The sequence below is a fragment of the Toxorhynchites rutilus genome, chromosome 1, assembly GCF_029784135.1.
Source record: "Toxorhynchites rutilus septentrionalis strain SRP chromosome 1, ASM2978413v1, whole genome shotgun sequence".
NCBI lineage: Eukaryota > Metazoa > Arthropoda > Insecta > Diptera > Culicidae > Toxorhynchites > Toxorhynchites rutilus.
The window spans coordinates 194059420-194084139 of NC_073744.1; the positions used below are offsets into that span (position 1 = coordinate 194059420).

The 24720-nt window shown below is 37.6% G+C and overlaps 1 protein-coding gene across 4 annotated transcripts; it reads right to left on the bottom strand.

Moving 5' to 3' along the window:
• Positions 1–583: 583 nt before the first annotated feature.
• On the bottom strand, positions 584–24720 carry LOC129762558 (adenosylhomocysteinase-like 1). 4 transcript variants are annotated; one of them, XM_055760947.1, is made up of 6 exons: positions 24626–24720; positions 8759–9067; positions 8372–8691; positions 2105–2454; positions 1476–2047; positions 584–1416 (listed from the first exon to the last, which is right to left on the bottom strand). In XM_055760947.1, the coding sequence occupies exons 2-6, from the start codon at positions 8766–8768 to the stop codon at positions 1289–1291; spliced, it is 1380 nt and encodes a 459-aa protein (XP_055616922.1). In that variant the 5' UTR covers positions 8769–9067; positions 24626–24720; the 3' UTR covers positions 584–1288. The 4 variants fall into 4 exon arrangements, with proteins under 4 accessions (XP_055616922.1, XP_055616925.1, XP_055616924.1 ...); XM_055760950.1 differs by lacking the exon at positions 24626–24720 and adding an exon at positions 24313–24458; XM_055760949.1 differs by lacking the exon at positions 24626–24720 and adding an exon at positions 24294–24437.

The following is a 24720-nucleotide window of genomic DNA, read 5'->3' on the forward strand; positions in this document are numbered from 1 at the left end:
TGAGTGTGAGATTTTGCAACTCTGTATGTCCATGTTCGCCAGGTACTTTTTCACTGGCCGGTTGCACCGACCTCCCGGCCAAGCGCACGCAGCGACGTAGCCACTTTTCCCTCGAACTTCCTCTTCAGCATTCTTTGGAGGTACTTGTCGCTTAGGGTCGTCGGCCGTCCGGCACCGGGCTTTCTTTCGATGCTGTGATTGTTGTCCAATAGTTATGTCAATGTTGTAGATGCCGGAACGGGCGTATCCGGTGTCCACAAATTGCCGCACGATGTCCGTTTTCGACGCGGGGGGATATTATTCTTTAACGCGCACACTTCTGAACGGAGTAGCTTCACTGTTTTCGCCATCACGGTTCGAGTTCAACTGATAGAGCTGTCATTTTTTTTCTACTGACTCATGGGTTACTAAGATTGATGCTGCATGGGTAGTTTCGTCAGTGCTAAACCCATGAAAAATCGGCAATTTTTGTCCACTTTTTTTAAAGTAAACGTTATTCATCTTGGGATAATAAGATATTGGGAGGCCGCAGTTGCCATCACGGATGTGAAATTATCACCACATAACTGAAAAGCGCTGAGCCTTAAAAACGCGTGCTGCATTTATAACATCGCATCTATTGCTCCGCAGGGAATTTTATACACGCTTTCTAGCGAAAGAAAATACTTCTCGCGCCAATGGTAGTATTTTAAAATAATGGAAACAAGTGCATCATAAACGATATGCAAAATTCGCTGTTTGCTGGTGAAAAATACAGACAGGTAAACATAAAAATAAAAATTACTGCTGCTATCTTATAGTTTCATAGTTCAATATTAAAAGTGGAGATATCATATACTGTTGGTTTTCCCTTACTGTGTCCTACCTGTTTGCTAATCAAACCGAAATTGAAAGTGCGAAATCTCGACTGGCAATCAATGCCAACTCATCGCTTGAATTGACTTATCAAATTAGAATCGACTGGCGGCCGGCGGCTGGAAAGTATTTCGCTTGGGGTTTGTTTCCTTGTTATTATCATCTTGTCTTGCAATGTTTAACAGTGTACGAACTTTTACACCTTATAATGGAAGCGAGAGTTTCGTCTGAATCATATATCTTTTGCCTTTTTTCCTACACCTATCGGAATTTCCCTAAAGTACTATATGCCGTTTGTTTGAATCGAGCTGCTCAAATCGCAGCACATTAGTAATGGTTCAAAGAAAAAAAAACGAACGATCTTTCTATAAATACTTCCGGACAGCTTCGTGTCTACTTTTCTCCGTAAAATGCATGTAGCTACTTGAAAATACTAATACCTGTAGTAATTTGGTTTGAATGGGCCTGCCTTGTTGAGTCCCATGTAACGAGCCTGCTCGTCGGTCAATTCCGTCAAATGTGCATCCAGCGTGGGCAGGTGCAAGCTTGCAACGTATTCATCTGTAGAAAAAACGGTGGGAATTATGGGCCATTGTGAGTTGGAATTTGTTTGGACCTACCCATCTTCTTCGGCAGCAGATAGACGTCAGCCTTGTAACGTCCGGGTGGGGCATTGAACAGTTCGATTAGTGCCAAGGCCTGAGTAGCCGCCGTTATCGAGGCAACAAACGAGGACACACTTGAGCAAGACAGATTCACCAGCCGTCCCTCGGCCAGCAGAATGATTCGTTTCCCGTCTGGGCCAGGCCAAATGATGTGATCAACTTGGGAACGCATCTTCTCCCACTGCAGTTCCGAAGTACGAAGACTGTTGACGTCGATTTCCGTGTTGGAATGGCCCATGTTGCACACGATGCAACCATTTTTCATCTTGTCCATGTGCTCACGGGTCACCACGTTCTTATTGCCGGTGCACGTGATTACGACGTCAACGTTCCTTATCACCTCGTTCAGCTTGACCACACGGAAACCATCCATGCAAGCTTGGAGGGCACAGATCGGATCAATTTCCGTCACGTACACAATGCAGCCAAGTCCTTTTAGAGCTTGGGCACAACCTTTGCCCACCTCACCGTACCCGCAGAGGACAACCTGTTTGCCCCCGATCATGATATCGGTCGCACGTTTCAAGCTGAAAAACAAGGGGAAAAAGTTTTACACTGCAAAACATCACAAGCCCGCGCGTTACCTGTCAATAACCGACTCTTTGCAGCTATATAAACTATCGAACTTTGTTTTGGTGATTGCGTCCTTCACGTTCATCGCTGGAACCGTCAGTTTTCCCGTCTTGGACAGCTGGTACAGTCTGTGCACACCGGTGACGCTCTCATCCACGATGCCTTTGATCATTTTGAACATGACCGGGTATTTCTTCAGCATCAAATGGGTTGCGTCACCTCCGTCGTCCAGAATCATGTTCGGTTGCCAGTTCTCGGCGTGTACACATTTATCGATACACCACCAAAAGTCCTCTTCGATCTCCCCGCGCCAGGCAAATATGGGTACACCACTTTCCGCCAGCGCAGCGGCAACCTCATTCTACAACAACAAAAAAAAAGAGTCAAGGGCTGCTCCACCGTAAACGACGATTTTTTCATAAATTTTATTTTTGTTTTTTTTTTTGATTTGGCAGTTTTCAGACGCATTCTTCATGACCAAAAAGGGAAATTCGCATCTTCGGTTTACCATTTTGGTTCTAGCCTCACTTTTGAGAACTCAAAAAAAGGGCTGTCCACATACCACGTGGACAACTTATATAAAATATACAATGTTCGGACTATGTTCTATAAAAAGAGTTCACTGAACTCTGGCTCGGGTCAACGAACTTTGATGAAAAAGAGCACAGAGTAGATGGAGAGAAAACACTAGTTGTTATCACTATGGTCGAGAACGTTCTGTCTGACTCGTTCAATGTTTATTTATAAAACACCTCCTATGCGTTATCAAGCGTTTCTTAATGTCACTCTATTATTGACGTTTAACGTTAAGCGTTTGTACACACTGTATCCAAAGTGGACACAACACTTTAGAGAGGGTAAGGGTTATCAAAATGTCCACGCTTGTCCACGGTTAGGGGGAGGAATATAGATAATGTCCATGTAGACATCTATATTAAGGTGCCAATGAATGTATGGGAAAAAATCGACCCTAAAATTTCAAAAAGTTACCCTGTATAAAATGTTTGCCACCTCGAACAAAACACCCTATGCCAAATATCAGCTCAATCGGACTTAGGGGAGAGTTTATTGGCACCCTAATCTATATATATAAAAATTGATTTCTGTCTGTCGAGACCCCCCCCCTCTCTAAGGAAGGGCTGCCATACAAATGAAACACAAATGTCTGCATTACTCGAGAACTAATCAAGCAAATGGAATCAAACTTGTTATAAAAAGGTTTTAGGGATCGATGAGCGTTTCCAAATTTGGGATGTGTGAGTTTTGCATACGAGAAATATTTCTATGATGGTATGACACCCGTCTCTTCCTGAAATGCAGAGGGAGTTCGGTAAAAATATTACACATATTCCAACCAAACGTGACAATTGAAATTTTCGGAAAACTCTGAAGGAAAATGGGAAAATTAGGAAAATTCAAATTCGCATATTTTCTACAATTACATATTGACAAGCGTTTTTAGTCGAGTTGATGTTTGCGCTAACGAAATTGATCTTCGTTCGAAAATGGAAATGGATTTTAGAGCGATAAAACGCACTCCTATATCTTTTTCTATCTAAATAAATAAAAATGGATCACTGTTGATGTGTTGATAAGAGCAAAACTCGAGAAAGGAATTGTCCGATTTAGGGCTGCCTTGATTCTATCTTATTTTCTTTATCAAACATTTAATCCATGTAACGTGAAAATGTGTCTGAAAATAATCTGATATCATAATGACGAGTTTTGGTAGAGGTACTAGGAATTTTATAGTAAAAGGTGATTTTAAAGGTTAGATTAGAAGATCAATCAATGAACAGTTCTGCGATTGGACCCATGAACGAGCGCTTAGTAAGAAAACGTGAAAGTGATAACGAAAAACAAATTTTGGACGGAACGAAGTTTGCCGGGTCATTGTATGGTATTGCTCTGAATTTCAAAATAAAAGGTTATCTTTAATAGAAAATTTTCGCAAAAAGGGAATGCCACCCAATGTTTCGATCCGTGACGTTTTGGCTACTCGTAATCTCGATGCAATTACGTTGATTTATTACTTCCTCAAATCCATACACTTTCAAGTATGAGTATGTGTGTATTTTTCTTTTATTTTTGATTATCGTTTACTTCTCCAACTTTTTTGTTTTTTGTTATGAATATTTTTATTATTTATCAATAATATATGGTTATTAACGTTTTCATTTTTCTTCAACTATTTCCTCAGAACTCAAAAATACTCAGATGCACGCAATTGCTCGCAATCTTCAAGGAGGTGGTTTTCTCTATAAAAAATCCTCAAGAAGAAGTCTTAAATAATATTTCATAATGAATTGTTGTATAATTATTTATATTGTTCTATTTCTTGAAAAAATCATAGGGTTTTTATGCCTTTATGAGAAAGAACATTTGCATAGTTCTACTCACAGAGGCTTTTCCCTATACATAAACACGGCTCATTGATGCTTAACGTTGCTGAGCCAGTTGAAAATAAATTAAATTAAAAAAAAAAAAAAAGAAGTTTGCCGGGTCAGCTAGTAAAATATAAAATAAAAGAATATTAAAATTGATATCCGTCATCACTTTCTGTCTTAGGAGTTAGCAGCACCATCTCAGATAGTAGTGAAACGTTGTGGGTGTAAAGAAATGGGTCATTTAAGCAACTTTGCATACTTGAAATATTCGAAAAATAATTAGACTACTATTCGGAAAAAACAAAATTTTTTTCTTAATTTTTTACAAAAAATTATAACTTAAAAACTATGATACCTACAAAATTCATGTCAAAGGATGAAATGTAGGAAATTGTTTAAATTTTCGCAAAATATTACCAAAAAATTTTTGGTAAAAAAGTTATTTTAAAAATTAAAATTCATTTTTCTCAAAAACGTATTTTTTTTTAAATTCCCAAAATATATGAATAGCCATTACAATTTCCAACAAGTTATCCATACATCGGAAGATGGGCAATTTTACAGGGAAAAAGTTTTTCCAACAACAACTTTTTCATGTTTTCTTTGAAAAAAATACAACTTATCCTAATTTTATTTGAAGTCAAGATAGCGATATAGTGTATTCGACAAAGTTTTAGATCTAGTTAAATTATAAACTTTTGTCGAAGACATCAACTTTCTATCTTTTATAGTTTCTGGAATATATGTCGTTTTTGTATGCAGACTCCTGAAAAAAATAATGTTTTGCTCGTAACATTTTTGTGTGTAAATTCTCACGTTTGACATGTTCTTGACATGTTTCTAAAAAGAGAAAAGTTAGCAGAGTATTTAAAATTCGATGATTTATACATAAAAATGTAATGATTTAAACATTAATTGCATTTTTTCAAAGAAGAACGTGAACTAGTTGTTGTTCGTTAAACTTTTTCCATGTAAATGTGCCCATCGTCCGATGTATGGAAAATATGTTGGAAATTTTAAGGGCTATTTGTATCTATTTTTTCACAATTTTAAAAGCATATGTTTTCGGGAAAAATGGATTTTAATTTTCAAAATATTTTTTTTTCAATGAATTTTTTTTTCCAAAAAATTCTTTGATAATTTTTAATAAACCAAAATAATTTTCTACATTCCATCCTTTGACTAAAATTTTATAGGTCTGATGGATTTTTTTGTAAGTTTTTTTTAAATTTTGAGTTTGACAACTTTTTTTCTAAAAATCTTAATTTAAAAACTATAAAAACTACAAAAAGTTGGTCAGAGAATAAAATGTAGGAAATTACTTAAGTTTTCATTAAAAAACAAATTTTTGGAAAAAAAAATTCATTGAAAATAAAATATTTTGAAAATTAAAATTATTTTTTCTCGAAAACATGTGTTTTCAAAATCTGAAAAAAATAGATATAAATAGGCCTTGAAATTTACAACATGTCACCCATACATCGGAAGATGGGCACATTTACATGGAAAAAGTTTTTCGAACAACAACTTTTTAATTTTTTTTTTTTTTAAATATCATTCATGTTTAATTCGTAACATTTTTATGTATAAATTATCACAATTTACATGCTCTGCAAACTTTTCTCTATTTAGAAACATGTCAACCGTGAGAATTCACACAAAAAAATGTTACGAGCAAAACATTATTTTTTTCATGAGTTTCATACAAAAATGACTTATATTCCAAAAACTATAACAGATAGAAAGTTGAAGTCTTCGACAAAAGTTCATATTTTAATAAGAACTAAAACTTTGTTGAATACACTATATCGCTATCTTGACTTTGAACAAAATTAGGATTAGTTGTATTTTTTTCAAAGAAAATATAAAAAAGTTGTTGTTAGAAAAACCTTTTCCCTGTAAAAGTGCCCATCTTCCGATGTATGGACGACTTGTTGGAAATTGTAAGGACTATTGATATATATATATATATTTGGGAATTTAAAAATGAAATTTTAATTTTTTGAGAAAAATGAATTTTAATTTTTAAAATAACTTTAATGTCAACGAAATTTTCTTGGCTTTTTCCAAAAGTAGTCTAATTATTTTTCGAATATTTCAAGTATGAAAAGTATCTTAAATAACCCATGTCTTTACACCCACAACGATTCACTGCAATCTGAGATGGTGCTGCCAACAGCCAGTCGAGTTGATATGAAATTCGTCTATTCAAATTCAATTGTTGTACAAAGATATTGAAAGAAATATCACACTGGCCGCCTATCACGAAAAACATATAAAAAAAGCACTTAACAAAATAAACTCTGTACGCTCCATGCTGAAATTTATGACTCTGCTCTTTATATCAATTCCTACTGGTATTATTTCTGAGCATTTTCACTGATTTATTGCGCTTCTTTGCCGTTCCATGTGAAAGATCGGTTCATTTTTATTGAGTGTAAATGTACGGGGCTTGGGGCATTATGACCAGGTATTTTTTCAACACAACCTGTAAAAATAGCTGTCAAAATGTGTAAACATAGTTGGATTGTAAAGGGTGGTCGTAGACCAGCTTGAACACGGCCACCGAAGTAGCGAAAAGTAGAACGATAGTGTGACAAGCATCCTTTGTGCATTGTGTCTGGTTTTCGAAAGTGTCACCCACAAATCTTACTTCGGACACAAGAAGCAACCTCCACTGCTAGGACTAAATGATTCAATCGCGTTGCAGTCGGGAAGTAGCAGCAGAAAAACAAAACACTCCACTAGCAAATTCAACGTCGATAAAACTTCAGTGATTCCAGTAACTATCTTTTTTCCATAGGAGCAACAAGTAAAGTAAAAATTATTATCATTATTCAACAGGGGCATACCAAAAATTCCAAAATCCTAGCAATGCGGAGAAAAAGCCAGATGAGCGCTGGGTGCTGAGCAATGAATAACCATTATGGAATATTCCACAGGACACCTTATGTTGCTACTGTGGGACACAATTCAGTTCCTCTACGGGTGGCGATAGACGGAACCGATGCTATCGATGCACAGATATTCCCTGTTCCTGATTTGAGCAACGTAGAATTATAGTCCAATCATTTTGATCATATTGTTATTTTTTGTACATGCAAACTGAATGAAATCCAATAAAATACACGTGAAAGTTGCAAAATAGAATAAGCTTTCGTTTTATGAACTTGTTACGTTAGTCTCCTACGAAAACATGCTTAAATTATTCAATAAATAAACATGGTCATATTGCCCCGCATGGTGGCCCATTTTGCCCCGTTTCGATCGACGGAAATAGAACACATTTTTGAAAGTTTAAATTTTCCATATAAATCTTTTTTAAAACGTTATCATACAATCTACATCGATCAATAAGGTTTCAAATCGTCAGGTTTTAATATGTAGCATAATTTATAGATGTTCCTACATGATTTAGGACGTCTCGTTTTTTTCGTTTTCTACATAATACTAAAACCAATTCGATTTGAGTTTGAATTTTCTCGCAACGAGGTACTCGTTTATTCGGTCGATATCGATGAACATTCAGATGTTTATTTCAGCGGTTTTCAAAAATCTAACTTTTTTTTGTAAATACAAATTTTGTTCGGGCCCTTCTCAAAAGTAAGGCTAGAGTCAAAATGTAAAACCGATGATACAAATTGTCCTTTTTCGCGTCTGCATAATTTGAGCCAAGTTCAAAAATACCAAAAAAAATCGACCTTCGAATTTATATGTAATCGCTCTAAACGATAATTGCGCAAGCTCATTCATCACGCGCCATTTAAGCGCTTTTAATTGTCCTCAATTCGAACAACCGTGCAAAAAGCTATTTTAAATGACACAAGATAGCACTCTGGAAACCATCGTGCATCCTGATAAGGTTGTTGTTTTTTTCTTCATTGACAATACCTGTGTGGAGTAGATGTTACAAGCTGCCCATCTAACGTTGGCCCCCAGACATATCAGAGTCTCGATCAGGACAGCTGTTTGCGCATTGATGTGTGTACATCCCACAATGTTGGAACCCTTCAGCGGTTTATCCTCGAGAGCCTGCTTGCGGAGAGCCATAATGCCGGGCATTTCCTGTTCCGCAATCTCAATCTCATGTCGACCAAACGAATGCTGTTTGATGTTTCGCACGCAAAAGTCCGAGAATGCTTTCGAGTTTTGCTGCACCTTATCCCTCGGCGACAAATCGTCCTCCTCGGAGCTGCTTTCCGTGTACGAGCCTTGATTGGGAACGGAGTAATGTACAAATAAACCAGCATTGAACACAACCTTTTTTCTATCACTTACTCATACTCATCTTGACGCTGGATTGATGAAGACTAACAGCAGAACAAAATTAGTCGTCGTGATGAGCGCGCTGCAGCCCGCTTCTTTCGTCTTCCCCTTCCCCACAGTTGATTTTACGATGTCAAGCTAGCTGACCGCGCGTCGGTTTAATCAATTCACAAATCACGATAACACACAAACCGTGATGATTCGTCTGCTATTGCGTAAGCGCAGCACTTTTTGTCACTCTCAACCTCTGCGATCGCTTTCAGTGTATTGTCTCGACTCGTTGCTGGAGCGCCCATCGGATGGTATCGTTTGTTTTGGGGGCTGAAATCGAACAGAGGTACAAACGGTTATAGCTAACAACTGACTTGGCTTTTATCTTGCTTGTTGGGAATGTTCTATCACTCGAAGCTGTCTTCCACTTACTGCTATCAGGGAAAATTTTTATCTCAATAATTTCAAATTAAACACCATATACAAGGTTGTTGAAACGCTTTATAGGTCAAGATAATTCCAGTATAGCGCACCAATACAAGCGCTCCCTCAGCAACCGTTCTTCAGTCATTAAACCCAATCAGCATTCAGCGCACGCATTTGTCTAATCAACTATTAAGAACACATTAAGGACCGGAAAGAAGTCTGTAAGACACACGCCTGGGACCGCACGTTTTGACTTGTGTGAAGTCAGCGGATAAAAGTTTTCGTTGCGTGCAAGTTTCTGTTCAACGTCTTGCAGGATTTAATAAATAATGAATTATTTCAGTGGAAATAAATTGATAGTTTATCATGTAACAACCTTCAAAATCATGCTCATTAGATAGAGAATTGAATCATTCATCTTTCCCCATAATTAATTTTTTTCCTTGATCGTGACAGAGAAAGGTTATAGACTGAAACGTGAGCATGGGTCAATATAGGAAAGGAAAATATACAGAATTTTGAAAATCAAAAATAGTTGTTCGAATAGCGTTATCGAAGTTATTCAATAGAGAAATATTCTACCTATCATCTAGCCACAATTTTAATGTGAGACTACATCTAACCGGAATATATTGGGGGGGGGGGAAATGAAAACCTAAACACAGGACATGCAAGAAAAAATGAAAAATTTCGATTGCTTATAACTTATAATTGATAGGGAATATTTCTACGCATCTATCGCAATTAAAAAAATATTATTTTTCATTAGACAAACAATTGAATGACTGTAAAATGTTTAGCGTTATTTAAGCGCCCTAACTGTCTCGTTTTGATTGGCCCGATTTACGGTTTCCCCAACACAGACTTCAAAACCAAGCAGCCTTGAGGAAATCGGCATTGCAAATTCATGCAAGTCGGGGGCATTTTTGTTCCGGCTGAAATATGTTTGCTTAACACAGACTTCAAAACCAAGGTGTCTGGAGAAATCGGCTTCGCGAATAAATGCAAACTGCGAGTACTTTTGTACTCGCTTATCTTTGTGCAGACTGGAATATGTTTCCCTAGCACTGTCTACTAAACTTAGGAACCTGAGAAAATCGTTCAGACACTAGAGGCGAATTAAATTTTAAGTTTAAAGCCTCCATAGTATAAAAAGTAGAAGTTGAAGTTGTTGATTCATGCAAGCCGGGGGTACTTCTGCACGCGCATGTTTTTTTGACGAAGGACTACGTCTTTCATTTCTGTACCGGCGTGTAAGTTCAGAGTTTCGAAAGCGAGAGAGTGACGCTGGACTGCAAGGTTTTGAACGTTAATACCTCTTTACCGGCTGAATGGAGTGGTATAATAATCATTTCATTCTAAAGATAAAATGTCTACGAGTTATATGATTGTCACTTATCGGTCCAAAACATGGTTTCAATAGCTTAAAAATTGCTTTGAAAGCAAGCTATTGAAGTCATAACAATCTAGCTCATCGATGATGATTGGTGTTCGCAATGTGTTCCTGAACACGGACTCAAAATCTAGGCACCTGGAGAAACCGTCATAGCGAATACATGCAAGCTGTGATTTCCTTTGCTCGCTTGCATTGGTTTTGGGAAAAAATCTCGTGTTATTCTCACGAAAACAACAATGAATCACGTATTAAACATCTTCAGTTGCTTTTACAAGGCCACTCAAATTTCAACGGTTTGTTTCGGGGCCACCAACAAGTTCGAAAGGGTTTTATGTTAATAACAGTTCCATACTCATCCACCCACACACTAAAAAGAAAAACTTTCAGCAATCTTTCAAAATATTCATTATTTCATTAATTAAGAATTGATTCAGATGCAATTTCAAATAAATGATTACCGAGCCAACGGTAGTCCTACGTCTACCTTGCGGTTATATCACAGATATGACCCACTTCTTGTTTTTTGCACTCCTGAAAGTGTTTTCCTAACACGGATTACAAAAGCGGGCACGAGCACAACGCTTTGGCTCGGTTATTCAAAATTGCATTGAAGGATATGCCTTCAAATCTTCTGCTCACTGAATTTCTACGCACACCATTTGATGATTAGGCAAAATGTTGATAACCATTTGCTGCGATAACGCCTGTTGATCATACAACATGCGTTCGACGTACATGTCAAAATCGAAACAAAAGTTCTTCAAATCAAGCAAATTCGCGACCCGAGAAGTACGTAAACTTGAAAGAAACAAACTTCAGAAGAAAATGTAAAATACAATAATCGTTTGATAACTCTTCCGTTCTCATATTTTGTAAGTCCTAGGCATCATACCAAACGTAAAAGTACAGTAATTAAATTTACTTGTAACGAAGAACATAATCTATCACAATGCATGAATTGACCCTACATGGCATTTGTTGAATCTTTTTACCTACAAATCATACATTGAATTCAATTGAATTTGGAAATCTTTCAATCAATCACAAATTTAATCAATACAAACAATTGATTACTAAGCTAAGGTAGTCCCACGTCAACGTTGCGGTTATATCATAGATATAATCCACCGATATTTTATTAATCGGAAAAGGGTCTGAGAAAAGTTATAGGCCAAGTTGTATGGGAGAAACTAATTTTGAAAGTTATTTGAAAGGACCCAAAACACATTTTTGAGATAATACCCATTGGATAGAGAATATTTTTATCAATCTTCAGTCAAATTTCTATTTGCCGAAAAAGGATTTGAGAAATGTTAAGGACCAAAACGTATACAAGTTGTAGGGGAGAAATTAATAAATTAAAGGAAATCGTTATTTGAAACAACTCAAAACACATTTTCGAAATAATACTCTTTCGATAGAGAATATTTTTATGTATATAATGTATATAATTATGCATATAATCGAAAAATAAATTCCAAATAAATTGAAGTACTAAACAAAATCTTGAAAACTACTCTTATTCGTATTTAAATGTGTTCCTACGCCTTCAATAAATGTTTGATTTGTGATTATTTTTCAGAATTTTAACAATGTTGCACGGTACAAAAAATATAAATTTTCAAATTCAGACTTTGTTTTAGAATTTTGAAACTTAGTACTGTTTATTTATATTTAAATATGTTCGTATGTGTTTTCTGATATTTGTGTTTTTTTTCAGAAAACTTCGAGAACTATGTGAAAAATATTTAATGAGTCTAAACATTCTTTTTAATTCCTTTTTTTTAATTTTCCTAAACTCTATAATTGTATTGTATTCATGGGTTCGTAAGAGGTTCTCCAAACATTATCACCAGCAGGGCCTGACAATTTCACTTCAATTAGCACATCGTCACTCAATAATGTGTCTATCGCTTCTCAGAACAGAACCAGAACCATGCAGGCTAAAAATATATCTATTCTCTTTTCACGCATAATAAGAAAAATATCTCATCTCTTTCGTACATATTCCTTTCATTTCACGTTGATTCCTTTCATTCTGCAAACAAAAGCGACGTTAGAAATCGTCACTTGGAAATTAATTTGAAGCATCCATGTATTCTGGCAGTTTGTATAGAAATGAATGTTTCCTTGTTGCATTCGAAACTTATTCACTGAAACTAATGAAAACGGTGCAGTGAGGGTTGTGTAGTATGTCTGCAGGAGTAATTATTTACCGGCGCTAGTTGTCAGCGTGAAATTAGTGATGAAACGGATAGTGGTTTGGTCGGATACTGGATACCGGTCAGCTTCGAGTCCGGATAGCCGAGTATTCGACAGCCCGATGTTTGTGTTTGTGCTTGTGTGTGTGCGTGCACGTGTATTTGTGTATGCTCGCGTGTTTTTTGGGTGTTTGTGTGCGTGTGTGTGCGCGTGCGTTTGCGCGTGTTTTTTTTTGACGTAGGATTACGTCTTTCGGGAACATATTGGGGTACAAATTGAAAAACGAAAATCGATCGCATCGTGAAAAATGTCCAATTTCAAACGCTTATTACTCATTAATTTCATGATGGGTTGGTGAGATTTTTGCATCAAACGATTACGGCACTCCATAACAATTTTTCACATTGAATAAAATAGTTTATATCATATAATTAACTATCGAACAATTGAAAAAATTCAACCCCTATCCAAACAGAGATACCCAGTCCTGATTGGTCGAAATTGACGTCATTTATTTTTCGCGCCCGATTCGTTCTCTCACCGGCAAGCTGCATGGCAATCGAGTAGGAGGCGCCTACTTCACACATAAAAAATGATATAAAACGAGCGCGCATTCGTGGATCTCATTCATTCTTACAACGGACAACAACAAGTGGAGAGCAGCAGCAGTGGAAGCGGCTAATATATAGGCGAGCATAGAAGTTGAGCGGTCAAAATGCGAGCTGTGTCTCACATCGAGCTTCTATGGCAGCATAAGCAGCGGCAAACAGTAGCAACGGTTGTTGGAACCGATCTACTACTAGTGGCAGCAGCAAGCATCACGAGCGGATCGTTTCAGGCAAGCTCTCTCCGTCAAAAGTGCGAGAACGTTTCTTGGCATCGTGAAAGTGCAGCATCGAATCTGAGCGGCCAACAATTGAGCTGTGTCTCACTTAAGTGGCAGTAGTAGCAGCATCGGCGGTAAACATCGAGGCCAAACCTCAACAATCGAGCTGTGTCTCGCATCGGTCCGCTACTGTTGGCAATAACAAACATCATGAGTAGAGAGTTTCAGGCATGCTCTCTTTCCCTACTGCTGCTGCTGCTGCTGCTACTCAGTCAGATTTCTCATTCTTGTTGGACGCTCAGATCGATAAACATCTGTGTTTCTAGTTTGCATTGCCAATACAATTGGATGCGGTAATGGAGGTAAAGGAGACAAAGGACCCGGTTAAGGAAGAGTGTATCGCAAGGTGACAACATGACAACATCCAGTGTATCAAACCCGCTATCCGTTGTTTAGCTCACCGTGATGGTGTCAACGAAACCCTTGCAAACCGACGCACAGAAGCCGAAGATGCCATAGCCAAGGAAAGCAGCAGCGACTCCGAAAAAACTACCGCTGCCAAAAAGTTAACAACTACTACATCCGACTGAAACCTCACATTAGCACGCAGCAGATTTCGTACAACCCATTTGACCATTCCAGTCCTTTTCAGGACTTTCGATATTGCTTTGAAACGAAAGAGTTTAATTTATTGTTTTCCACTTATCATAAAAATGATATAAAACTATGAACAAAAATACTGTTTATTTTTACATTTTCTTTGATCATGTGCAACTAACAGGAAACTTATCACGTCAGAAACATACTTTCCATCAACCAACCTGACTGGATGCGGTAAGGGAGGCGAATGACATATGTATGCATATATATAGGGGAACGGCTCCGGTCATACACAGCACGTTTCAGACAAATGCCTCAAGGAATTTTCTAAAATAATATTTTGTCGATGCCTTTGCGCGAACTACACGGGCGAGTAGCACCATAATAGCAAATCAAATGTCGAAGTTCGTAATATGGGTGCGTTCATCGCTATTCGGTTCGGCGTCCGTTTAACTATCAATAACTACGCTTGGCAACATTGACATCTGGCAATTTTCATATAAAATTTTTCCCCGCATGTTAAAAGTGGTTTTTCATGTACATAAAAGCGCAGCATAGCATGTCAACTGCTTCCCATTTAGAAAATAAATGATCGTTAGAAAATAAATGAGAAACCCGTCCAATTCCAAACGCTTATTGCTCATTCATGTCGGCACTCCATAATAATTTTTCACATTGAATAAAATAATATATATCATGTAACTAACTATCGAACAATTAAAAAATCTCAACCCCTATCCAAACAGAGATAACTAGTCCTGATTGGTCGAAATTGACGTCATTTCTTTTTCGCGCCCGATTCGTTCGTTCACCGGCAAGCTGTATGACAATCGAGGAGGAGGCGCCTACTTCACACATACCAAATGATATAAAAGGATGGAGCGTTCGTGGATTTTATTCATTTTTACAACGGACGTGGAACGGACAACAGTGGAGAGCAGCAGCAGTGGACGCGGCTAATATATAGACGAGCATCGAAGCTGTGTGGTCAATAGGCTAGCTGTGCCTCACATCAAGCTTCTATGGCAGTATAAGCAGCGACAAACTACTACTACTCTACTAGTGGCAGCAGCAAGTATCGCGAGCGGAGCATTTCGGGCACGCTCTCTCCATCAGAAGTGCGAGCACATGCTTCTTGGAATCGTGAAAGTGCAGCAGCGAACTTCAAGACGAGCATCGAATCTGAGCGGCCAACAATTGAGCTGTGTCTCATATCGAACATAAGTGGCAGTAGCAGCAGCAGCGGCGGTAAACATCGAGGCCTAACATCAACAATCGAGCTGTGTCTCGCATCGGTCCAGTACTAATGGCAACAGCAAGCATCATGAGCAGAAAGTTTCAGGCATGCTCTCTCTTTCTGCTGCTGCTGCTACTCAGTCAGATTTCTCATTTTGTTCGAGGCTCAGATCGATAAACATCTATGTTTTTAGTGTTTCAAGTGTGATCACATCAGATCAACATCAACCAACATGACTTCATGCGGCAAGGAAGACAAAGGAGGATCGAAGCGTATCGCAAGGTTCTACATAACAATATCCAGTGTATCAAACTCGCTATCCGCCGTTTAGCTCGACGTGGTGGTGTCAACGAAAACCACCAAAATAAAAACAGAAAAAAGCAGCAGCGGCTCCGAATAAAGCTACCGCTGCCAAAAAAAAAAATAGAAGTGAAACAGAAGTGAATTGTTGTTTTTGTTGCTCCATAAAGTTTTACGCAAGTAAATATGTCGGAATATATGTTCACGCAATATGAGCGCCAATCACGTAAACGTGCATCGGAGCTGAAACAACTTTCTATCACTGATACCGAAAGCTCGATTGTAACACTGGTGAAGTGAACAAAAAATACCCAATAACCAAACCAAACGGCCCTTTTTAGGGCCATCAGACATTATCAAAGAGTTTAACAATATATTTTTTCAAACATATCCAAAATCAGCATGCGACAGATAGCCCAACGTAATCCTACGTCAACTATGCGGTCGTGTCTCGGACACAACCTTCTGTGACTTATTTGCTTGTATGCAGGTGTGCGCTTTTTTTATGCGCGGGCATGTGTAGGCGTGTTTGCGCGCATTTGTGCGTGTTTGTGTGCGCGTGTGTACGTGCGTTTGCGCGTGTTTTTTTCTTGCTTGCGTGCAGGTGTGCGCGTTTTTTGTGCGTGGGCATGTGCGGGTGTTTGTGCGTATTTGTGTGCGTGTGTGCACGTGCGTGCTCGTTTCTTTCCGTGCGGCCGTCTGTGCGTGTGCGCGTTTGTGCGCACCTGTGCATCCATTTGTATGATTGTGTGCGCTCGCGTTTTTGTGCACATGTTTGTGCATGATTGCGCGTGTGTGTGCGTATTTGTGCACGCATTTGGTATGTGCGTGCGTGTATGCTTCTTCGTAACATGGAATACATGTTTGATACAGGAAATATAATAAAATAAAGACAGCTCAAATCGGACTATTCCTTTCACCCTTAGAGAGGGTAGAAATCATAGAAATATTTCTTGCCCCCTAAAACTCGAGAAAGGAATAGTCCGATCTGTGCCGTCATTCATTTTATTATATTTCCTGTAACAAACATGTATTCCAAATAACAGAGAAACATGTTATTTACAAGTGATTGAAGAATTTTGAACACGGTCCGCGACGATCCATTTTGGTAAAACAGAAAGTGGGTTATATCTATGGTAAAACCGCAATGGTGACGTAGGACTATCGTTGATTCAGTGATCCTTTGTTTGATGTTGAATCTGAATCCATTCTGAATGAATGAATAAATGAATATTTGGGGGGCTTCGAAAATGAGAGCGTTACGTTGGAGGTACAAGGTTTTATGCATCCAAAATTGGATACGAAAATATCCTACTGATGGGGAAGAATAATCTTCAGAAGCTATCCTGTTAATTGCGATTGATTAACAAATCACAAAACCAAATGTATTTGGTCACAGTGTTACATGGATAGAAAACATTCATATAAACTCTTTCACATGAATGTAATTTTAAATTCCCAGAGGAACTGGCAGATTATTTTCAGTAACGATTAGATATTTCCACATTTTCCTCGGTACTGGAAGCCCACCAGTGGTTTATGCTAACTCGATAACCATCTGTTAATAGCACTTGATTGAAACATATTGGGTCACAGTGTTACATGGATAGAAAACATCAAAATAAACTCTTGACCATGAATGTAATTTTAAATTCCCAGAGGAACCGGCATATTATTTTCCGGATCTTTCTCGATGCTGAATGGCATCCAAACGGAAAGAATTCCGTGCGTGTATGTGTGTGTGTAGCGGCTGCTTCGATGGTCACCTTCTCTTCTCCTGAAGGATCGGCTTCTCTGTGCTCCCTCACAGTTTCAAACAAACTGCTCGCGTTTCAGGGCAGATCTCGATACTTCGCCGTCCAGCATCCTCAGCAACGATGTTGTCTTGTCGATGTCCTCACGAAAAATGAATGCGTCTCACCACCAGAATATCGCTTAAGTATGCTTTTTGTGCGTGATTGAATCGAGAGAAGGCGTGGTTTACGATGGCAATTTGGAAGGCAAACTAGAGGGGAATGAACTCTCTGAGCTCGGAACTTTCGGCGACTGAGCAATAATCGATTGCGGGCGCATACAATATTGGATACGGAAATATCCTACTGATGGGGAAGAATAATCTTCAGAAGATATCCTGTTAATTGTGATTGATTGAAAAATCACAAAACCAAATGTATTTGGTCACAGTGTTACATGGATAGAAAACATTCAAATAAACTCTTTCACATGAATGTAATTTTAAATTCCCAGAGGAACTGGCAGATTATTTTCAGTAACGATTAGATATTTCCACATTTTCCTCGATACTGGAAGGCCACCAGTGGTTTATGCTAACTCGATAACCATCTGTTAATAGCACTTGATTGAAACATATTTGATCACAGTGTTATATGGATAGAAAACATTCAAATAAACTCTTTCACATGAATGTATTTTTAAATTCCCAGAGGAACTGGCAGATTATTTTCCGGATCTTTCTCGATGCTGAATGGCATCCAAACGGAAAGAATTCCGCGCGTGTATGTGTGTGTGTGTAGCGGCTGCTTCGAGATCTTCCCGGGGAACCGTTTGTGGCATCACTCTCCTCCTGATGGATTCATGTCTGGCCCAAGGTGCACAAATGATAAACGAAGAGCTTCACCACAACAGCGACAACATGCTTCAATCGCTGTTCAATTAGAACTGAGTGGATTTCCGAGCGGCGCTCGCTTATATATCGATTGGTGATTTCAATAGCCTGTTTTGAAAGCAATTTTAAGACTATTGAAACAAGTTTTTGGATCAAAAAGTAACAAGTATAGAACGCGTAGACATTTTATCTTTCGAATGAAGTGTTTATCATACCATTTCGTTCAGTTGTTTAGGAGCTATTAACGCTCAAAATCTCGGTCTCCGGCGTAACGCTTTCGTTTTCGAAACTTTGATTCTACACCCCGGTATAGAAATGAAAGACGTAGTCCTACGTCAAAATAAAACATACGTTTGAAAGCAGCAAGCTTCCTCAAACATGCGAAATGAAAATAAATATAACCCGTTCAAGCAGTTTTAATCGTCAGTGAAAGCTTCTGCTTTTATACTTGTAAGTGAACGAAAGAGGAAAGGAACGAAACAAAAGAATCAATGTTACTGTATGCGTAGAGAATATTTCGTTTCCACTTCAATCCGATACACTGAAATTAATCCACCGAAAATGACTGTAGTGGAAGTGAGAATATGAACTGTATGAATAAAATTCAATCACATTGATTAGCTTCGAAAATAACTAGCCCTGATCACCAGCACTATGGAAAATATTTTATAGGGTACCAAACTAGAAAATAAGACAATCCTTTTACGTTTTCGATGATTATTTATTGAACTATTCATCATCAAATAAGAATTCGATTTTTTTCGTTCAAACAATAATATCTCTGTACTGTACATTAGGGTGCCAATGAAAATGGTCATCTCGTATTTCAAAAAGTTACCCCATAAAAAATGTTCACCACCTCGAAAAAACACTTTATGCAAAATATCAGCTCAATCGGACTTATGGGAGAGTGGCGCAAAGCGACAATCTCGACCTGTCATGCAGTTTTAAGACATTTGGAACCAAAAAGAAATTTTTGGAAACCCCGATTTCTGGTGATTTTTTGGGGTTCAAAAAACTCAAATTTTAACTTCTTGGACACTAGTAAATAAGGTCCGAATGAGATAATATTGTGCACAGCGTATATTATAGTGTATATCACCATTTCGCAGCAAGTTCCGAAGGACAAATCGAGATAACTATTTTTATTGGCACCCAAAAATATACTTTTCGGCTCTTATTACGAAGAAAAAAACCCAAAAAGTCCCAGTGTGTCGATTTTTGACCAAAAAAAATGTAGATGACCGTACATCTCGACGTTACATGCAATTTTAAGACATTTGGCATCAAATTTTTTTTTTTTCGAGAACCCTGATTTCCTTACTCCCCCTTTGGGTGATCATTCGATTTTCAAAAAACTCAAGCTTTGACCTCTTTGCGCCACTCTCCCTTAAGTCCGATTGTGCTGAAATTTAGCATAGGGTGTTTTTTCGAGGTGGTGAACATTTTGTAACTCTTTGAAATTTTAGGATCGATTTTACCCATACATTCATTGGCACCCTACTGTACATACATCTAGATTAAAATTTCTTTAAAATTTTCATTAAAATATTCCATGCAAATCCAAATTATGCTTCAAAGTGATTTATATCCCATTTTCATACGTTGATATTCCACGATTTTGAAGCATTTCAAAAATCGCCTAAAAATTTCGACTTCGCACTCTGTTCCTTCAATTTTTTTTTTTTCCTGTGTGAAAAAGTTCTATTTCCATTTACGTTAAATTTATTAATTTTCCTCCTTCAACTTGTATACATTTTGACCCATAACTTTTCTCAAACTCTTTTCCGGCGAACGAAAATTTTTCTATCTAATGAGTATTATCTCAAAAATGTGTTTTGGGTCCTTTCAAATAACTTTTTTAAACATTCTTTGAATTAATTAATTTCCCACATACAGGTTGTATACAGGTTGTTTTGGGCTATAACTTTTCTTCGACCCTTTTGCGACCAATTTAAATTTTGCCAAAGATAGATAAAAATATTCTATATCGAATGAGTACTATCTCGAGAATGTGTTTTGGGTCCATTCAAATAACTTTTTTTTCAATTTTTTTTAACACTTTCGACGCCCCGTCACCCAGATATGGGTGACACTTTCCTCGTTCAAATTTAATAGGATTTTTAAAAGGAATTTGATAGAATAGGCACCTAAGTGTAACTATAGGATATGTAGAAAAATAATAAAATTATAACCATATTATTATAACGTTCATACTGTACTTTTTATTGATTTATAGTGCGGATGGTTTGTATGGCAGCTTTTTGCAAAATCCATATAACATGACTTTAGCATATGTTATTGTTGTCAATTCATCTTCAAATTAAAAAAAAATATTGCTAGATCATGTAAAAGTTGTCTACAAACTAAGTTTGATCTTCATTTAATAATTTATTCGCAAGTTGGGCTCCGCAAGAAACTACGAAAAGCCGCTTTGGGCGACGAACGTATTAAAATAACTAATTCCTCCCATACAACTTGGCTTATAACCAGATATGCCAACCTTCCTGATTTTTCAGGATTTCCCAGACTTTTTGACACGTTCCCTGATATCCTGACAAACACCCAATTTTGGCTGATTTTTCTCAAACGATCCTGATTTTGTACTTTTCACTTTATTAGAATGAAAATTATTCGTAATAAATATACGATGTTTTCCTGGTTGGAAATGAGAATTGTCATAATAGCCTACATATAAAAGCTCTCCAGTCCGCACTTGTTAATTTTTTTTTGTTTATTTTCTATATATTCCGAAGCGATTCGCTTTATCGAAGATACATTTATAAAAACTTGAAGTTGCCCGGAAAGAAAGATCTCTCTATCAGATTAGTGCTCTCAAGGGCTGTTTGAAATCATCATATTTCGAATGAAAATAATTACTTGTTGTTTTGACGTAGGGCTACGTCTTTCATTTCTGTACCGGAGTGTAAGTTCAAAGTTTCGAAAACGAGAGAGTGACGCTGGACTGCAAGGTTTTGAACGTTAATACCTCTTGACCAGCTGAATGGAGTGGTATGATATCATCCGAAAGATAAAATGTCAACGAGTTATGTGATTGTCACTTATTGGTCCAAAACATCGTTTCAATAGCATAAAAATTGCTTTGAAAGCAAACTATTGAAATCCTAACTAGCTCATTGATGATGATTGGTGATAACAATGTGTTCCCGAACACGGACGCAAAATCTAGGCACCTGGAAAACGGTCATAGCGAATACATGCAAGCTGTGATTTCTTTTGCTCACTTGCATTAGTGTTTGGGAAACCATAGCGGACACATGCAAGACGTGAGTAATTTTACTCGCATCAGTTTCTGTTCTGCTTTCGCATGGAACAGACATGAAAAATTTCCACATCACGATAAAAACGAAATGAATTTTATGCAAGGTTATATACTTTATTTCATTTTCACCGCGAAATGGCGCCCTCAGTTTCTATCCTGCGCATGGAGTGGTCATGAAAAATCTTATTCTCACGAAAACAAAAATGAATCATGTATCAAACATTTTCAGTTGCTTTTCCAAGGTCACTTAAATTCCATCGGTTCGTTTCAGGACCACCAACAAGTTCGAAAGAGTTAAATTTTATATTAATAAAAAAATCCATACTTATACTCGTCCACCCACACACTAACAAGAAAACCTTTCAACAATCTTTCAAAATATTCATTCATTCATTCATTAAGAATTGATTCAGATGCAATTTCAAATAAATGGTTACCGAGCCAACGGTAGTCCTACGTCTACCTTGTTTTTTGAATACTTAAAACACCTAGTCCTAATTCTTACTTTACAACATTGTCTATACATCTATACAAAAACTCATCATCATTAGCATAATCTTCCGAAATTGATCTCGAAGCTGAACTCATTCATTATTCTCGAAGCTCCATTATGAGCTTCTACTAATCAAACAGTCGATTTACTTCCCACATTTAAAGCTCGCAACAAACTAAAGTAACTGCCAGAATTAGTCAATGTGATAGCCTTCGTGTTCCATCAGAGCAACGCCAAACTTCATGTCTCTTTGACAACACGACAATTTATTTTGGAGTCTGGCTGGAATGTGAACACCAGCTAAACTTAACCAGTTATTGCATTATCAGATTGTCACAGGTTAAGGTCCCCGCGGAGTTCTCTCAAGCACACGGACTTCTACACCATGGACAGCACAGAAAATATCTTTCTTTCATTTTTATAAATCAGTTTTCGACGAGAAAGCAAACATATTCTGGGAGGGTAAAATTTTTAAGCTGTGTGAATGACGGCGAAAGATCGTCGAACAAAACTGTGCACATAAACTTGAATAAATGTATGTTTGCCTATAGAAGTAATGCGTTCGTGTTTCCAAAAATCGGTTCGAACTTCCGGAACACAATAGAGCTATTCTGATATCTCCTGGTCTTTATTTTCCTTCTCCCTGATTTTTGAAAATAACGGTTACCAACCCTGCCTATAACTTTTCTCAGACCCTTTTCCGATTAATAAAATTATGGCTGGAAGATAATGAAAATATTTCTCTATCGAATGTTACGATCAAGAAAAAAAAATGAATTATGTGGAAAGATTATTGTGAAAGATGTTATTTAATAAACAATAAATTTATTTCAATTAAAATAATTAATTTTTTTTAATCCAGGAAGACGTTGAACAGAAACTTGCACGCAACAAAAAATTTTATCCGATAATTTCACACAAGTCCGTAAAGAAGGAACGCGAAAAAGAGGAAACTCGTGAGCGGTCCGTAAAGTGTTAAGCAGCGTAAATCAAACAATGACCACCACTGCTGCAACAATTCTTGATTGATCTCGATTTGGTAGTTTGGGGGAACCCCTGGAAGCGTTCGTTATTGACAACAAACACACCACGTGACAGCTCCCACGATGGGGTCGGAGATGATGCCACATTCTAAGCTGCCTATTCAACAACTATTTGTCACGTGTCCCGATCTCCGTGTCAAAACTGCAGTTTACCCCTAAATTCTTATCTACGGTTCGCTTTACAGAGTTGCAGAAAAACCACCGCGACACGTAGGAGTCACCCAAATGAGTGGAAATTTATTGTGTTGACTGGTTGCGTAGCTTCAGAACAATTGCTCATCGTTGCGGAATATATGCTGTGGGCATAATTATGCCTATGTCTGCGGGGATGAGGAACGAATGCGGGATGGCAAACGGGGAATAGCTAATAAAACTCTGCCGTAGTCATTGATGGTGGTGTGACGATACAAACAGCTACTCGTTGTTGAGTAAGAACCTATTTCAAACGTTAAAATGAAATGGTTATTACAAGCAAAAACAATTACATTATCAGCAAATAACTGAAGTAAATACTGTCTGTTGTCTTATCTCTACTCTGCAGTCCAATTCATCCGATGTCAAATGTAATCAAAGCCTACTACTTTGTATGTTGACATCAATTTTCGAGAATGAAATTATCAAAGTTAACGAAGAAATTGCTGAATTAAAATTCAGCCAATATTCGATCGAATATAGCTTCCACACACATGTGTTATGCAACCCTTTCCTCCACTACGAAGCATTGAAGTCGAGAATCAATGAATTAACGCAATGAACACAATTATAACCGGATTGGACTGGAACTTATTGTTGAACTAATTTCAACCGAAAAAAAAGCAACACCGTTTTAATCTTTCCCTTCATTGAGTCTTCACACGGAGAAAATTGATACCTGCGTTTTTTTTTCAGAAACCCCACTTTTATATATCACACGACACGACGAATACAAATCAAACTGATGCACTTCTTAGGAGAACTAGGCACGAAGTGGAGTGTGCGTGACAAGACCTATCAAGGATAACACAATCAGCAATGCGCTGTGATAAAGGTTTCGTGTTATGATGCATTCCAAAAATTCTGAACGACCAATCGATTTCGGTTACATCTAATGTCAAGGTCGGTAATGCAATTTTTTTCAAACATACCAAAACTGAATACACTCACTGGATAGATACAAACGTCCTCAACACTCCCCCATCGTGTGCACAGTTTTGTTTATATCGACACAAATGTTTTGAATGACAACGCAGCACAGACATATGCCCCTCGGAGAGAGAATACCAGTTTTTTTCTGTGTTGAATCGTCTGGCTCTTTCGTCGCACTGATTGGATTGTGGGAGCCATGAAGCCGAAGAAACTCGTGATGTTTTCTCATTTTATACGTAATTCACAACTGAGCACAACTTTCAAACTTCATTGGAATAAATCCTTGCTGTGCTGTAATACCGTATTTTCATTAGAAAATGTCCTAAATTACCTGTATTACACGGGATTCCCAGAATTGACTTCGTCACGAATGAAAGAAAGTGGTAACATTGATGTCTACCGCTTGACTTCAGAGTTGTCAGATAT

Bases quoted from the DNA above. Each gene is read 5' to 3' on its own strand.
- LOC129762558 (XM_055760947.1), bottom strand. The intron at 2,048-2,104 runs GTAACGCGCGGG...CTTGTTTTTCAG, and splicing joins AAAGAGTCGGTTATTGACAG to CTTGAAACGTGCGACCGATA. The intron at 1,417-1,475 runs GTAGGTCCAAAC...TTTTTTCTACAG, and splicing joins TCTGCTGCCGAAGAAGATGG to ATGAATACGTTGCAAGCTTG.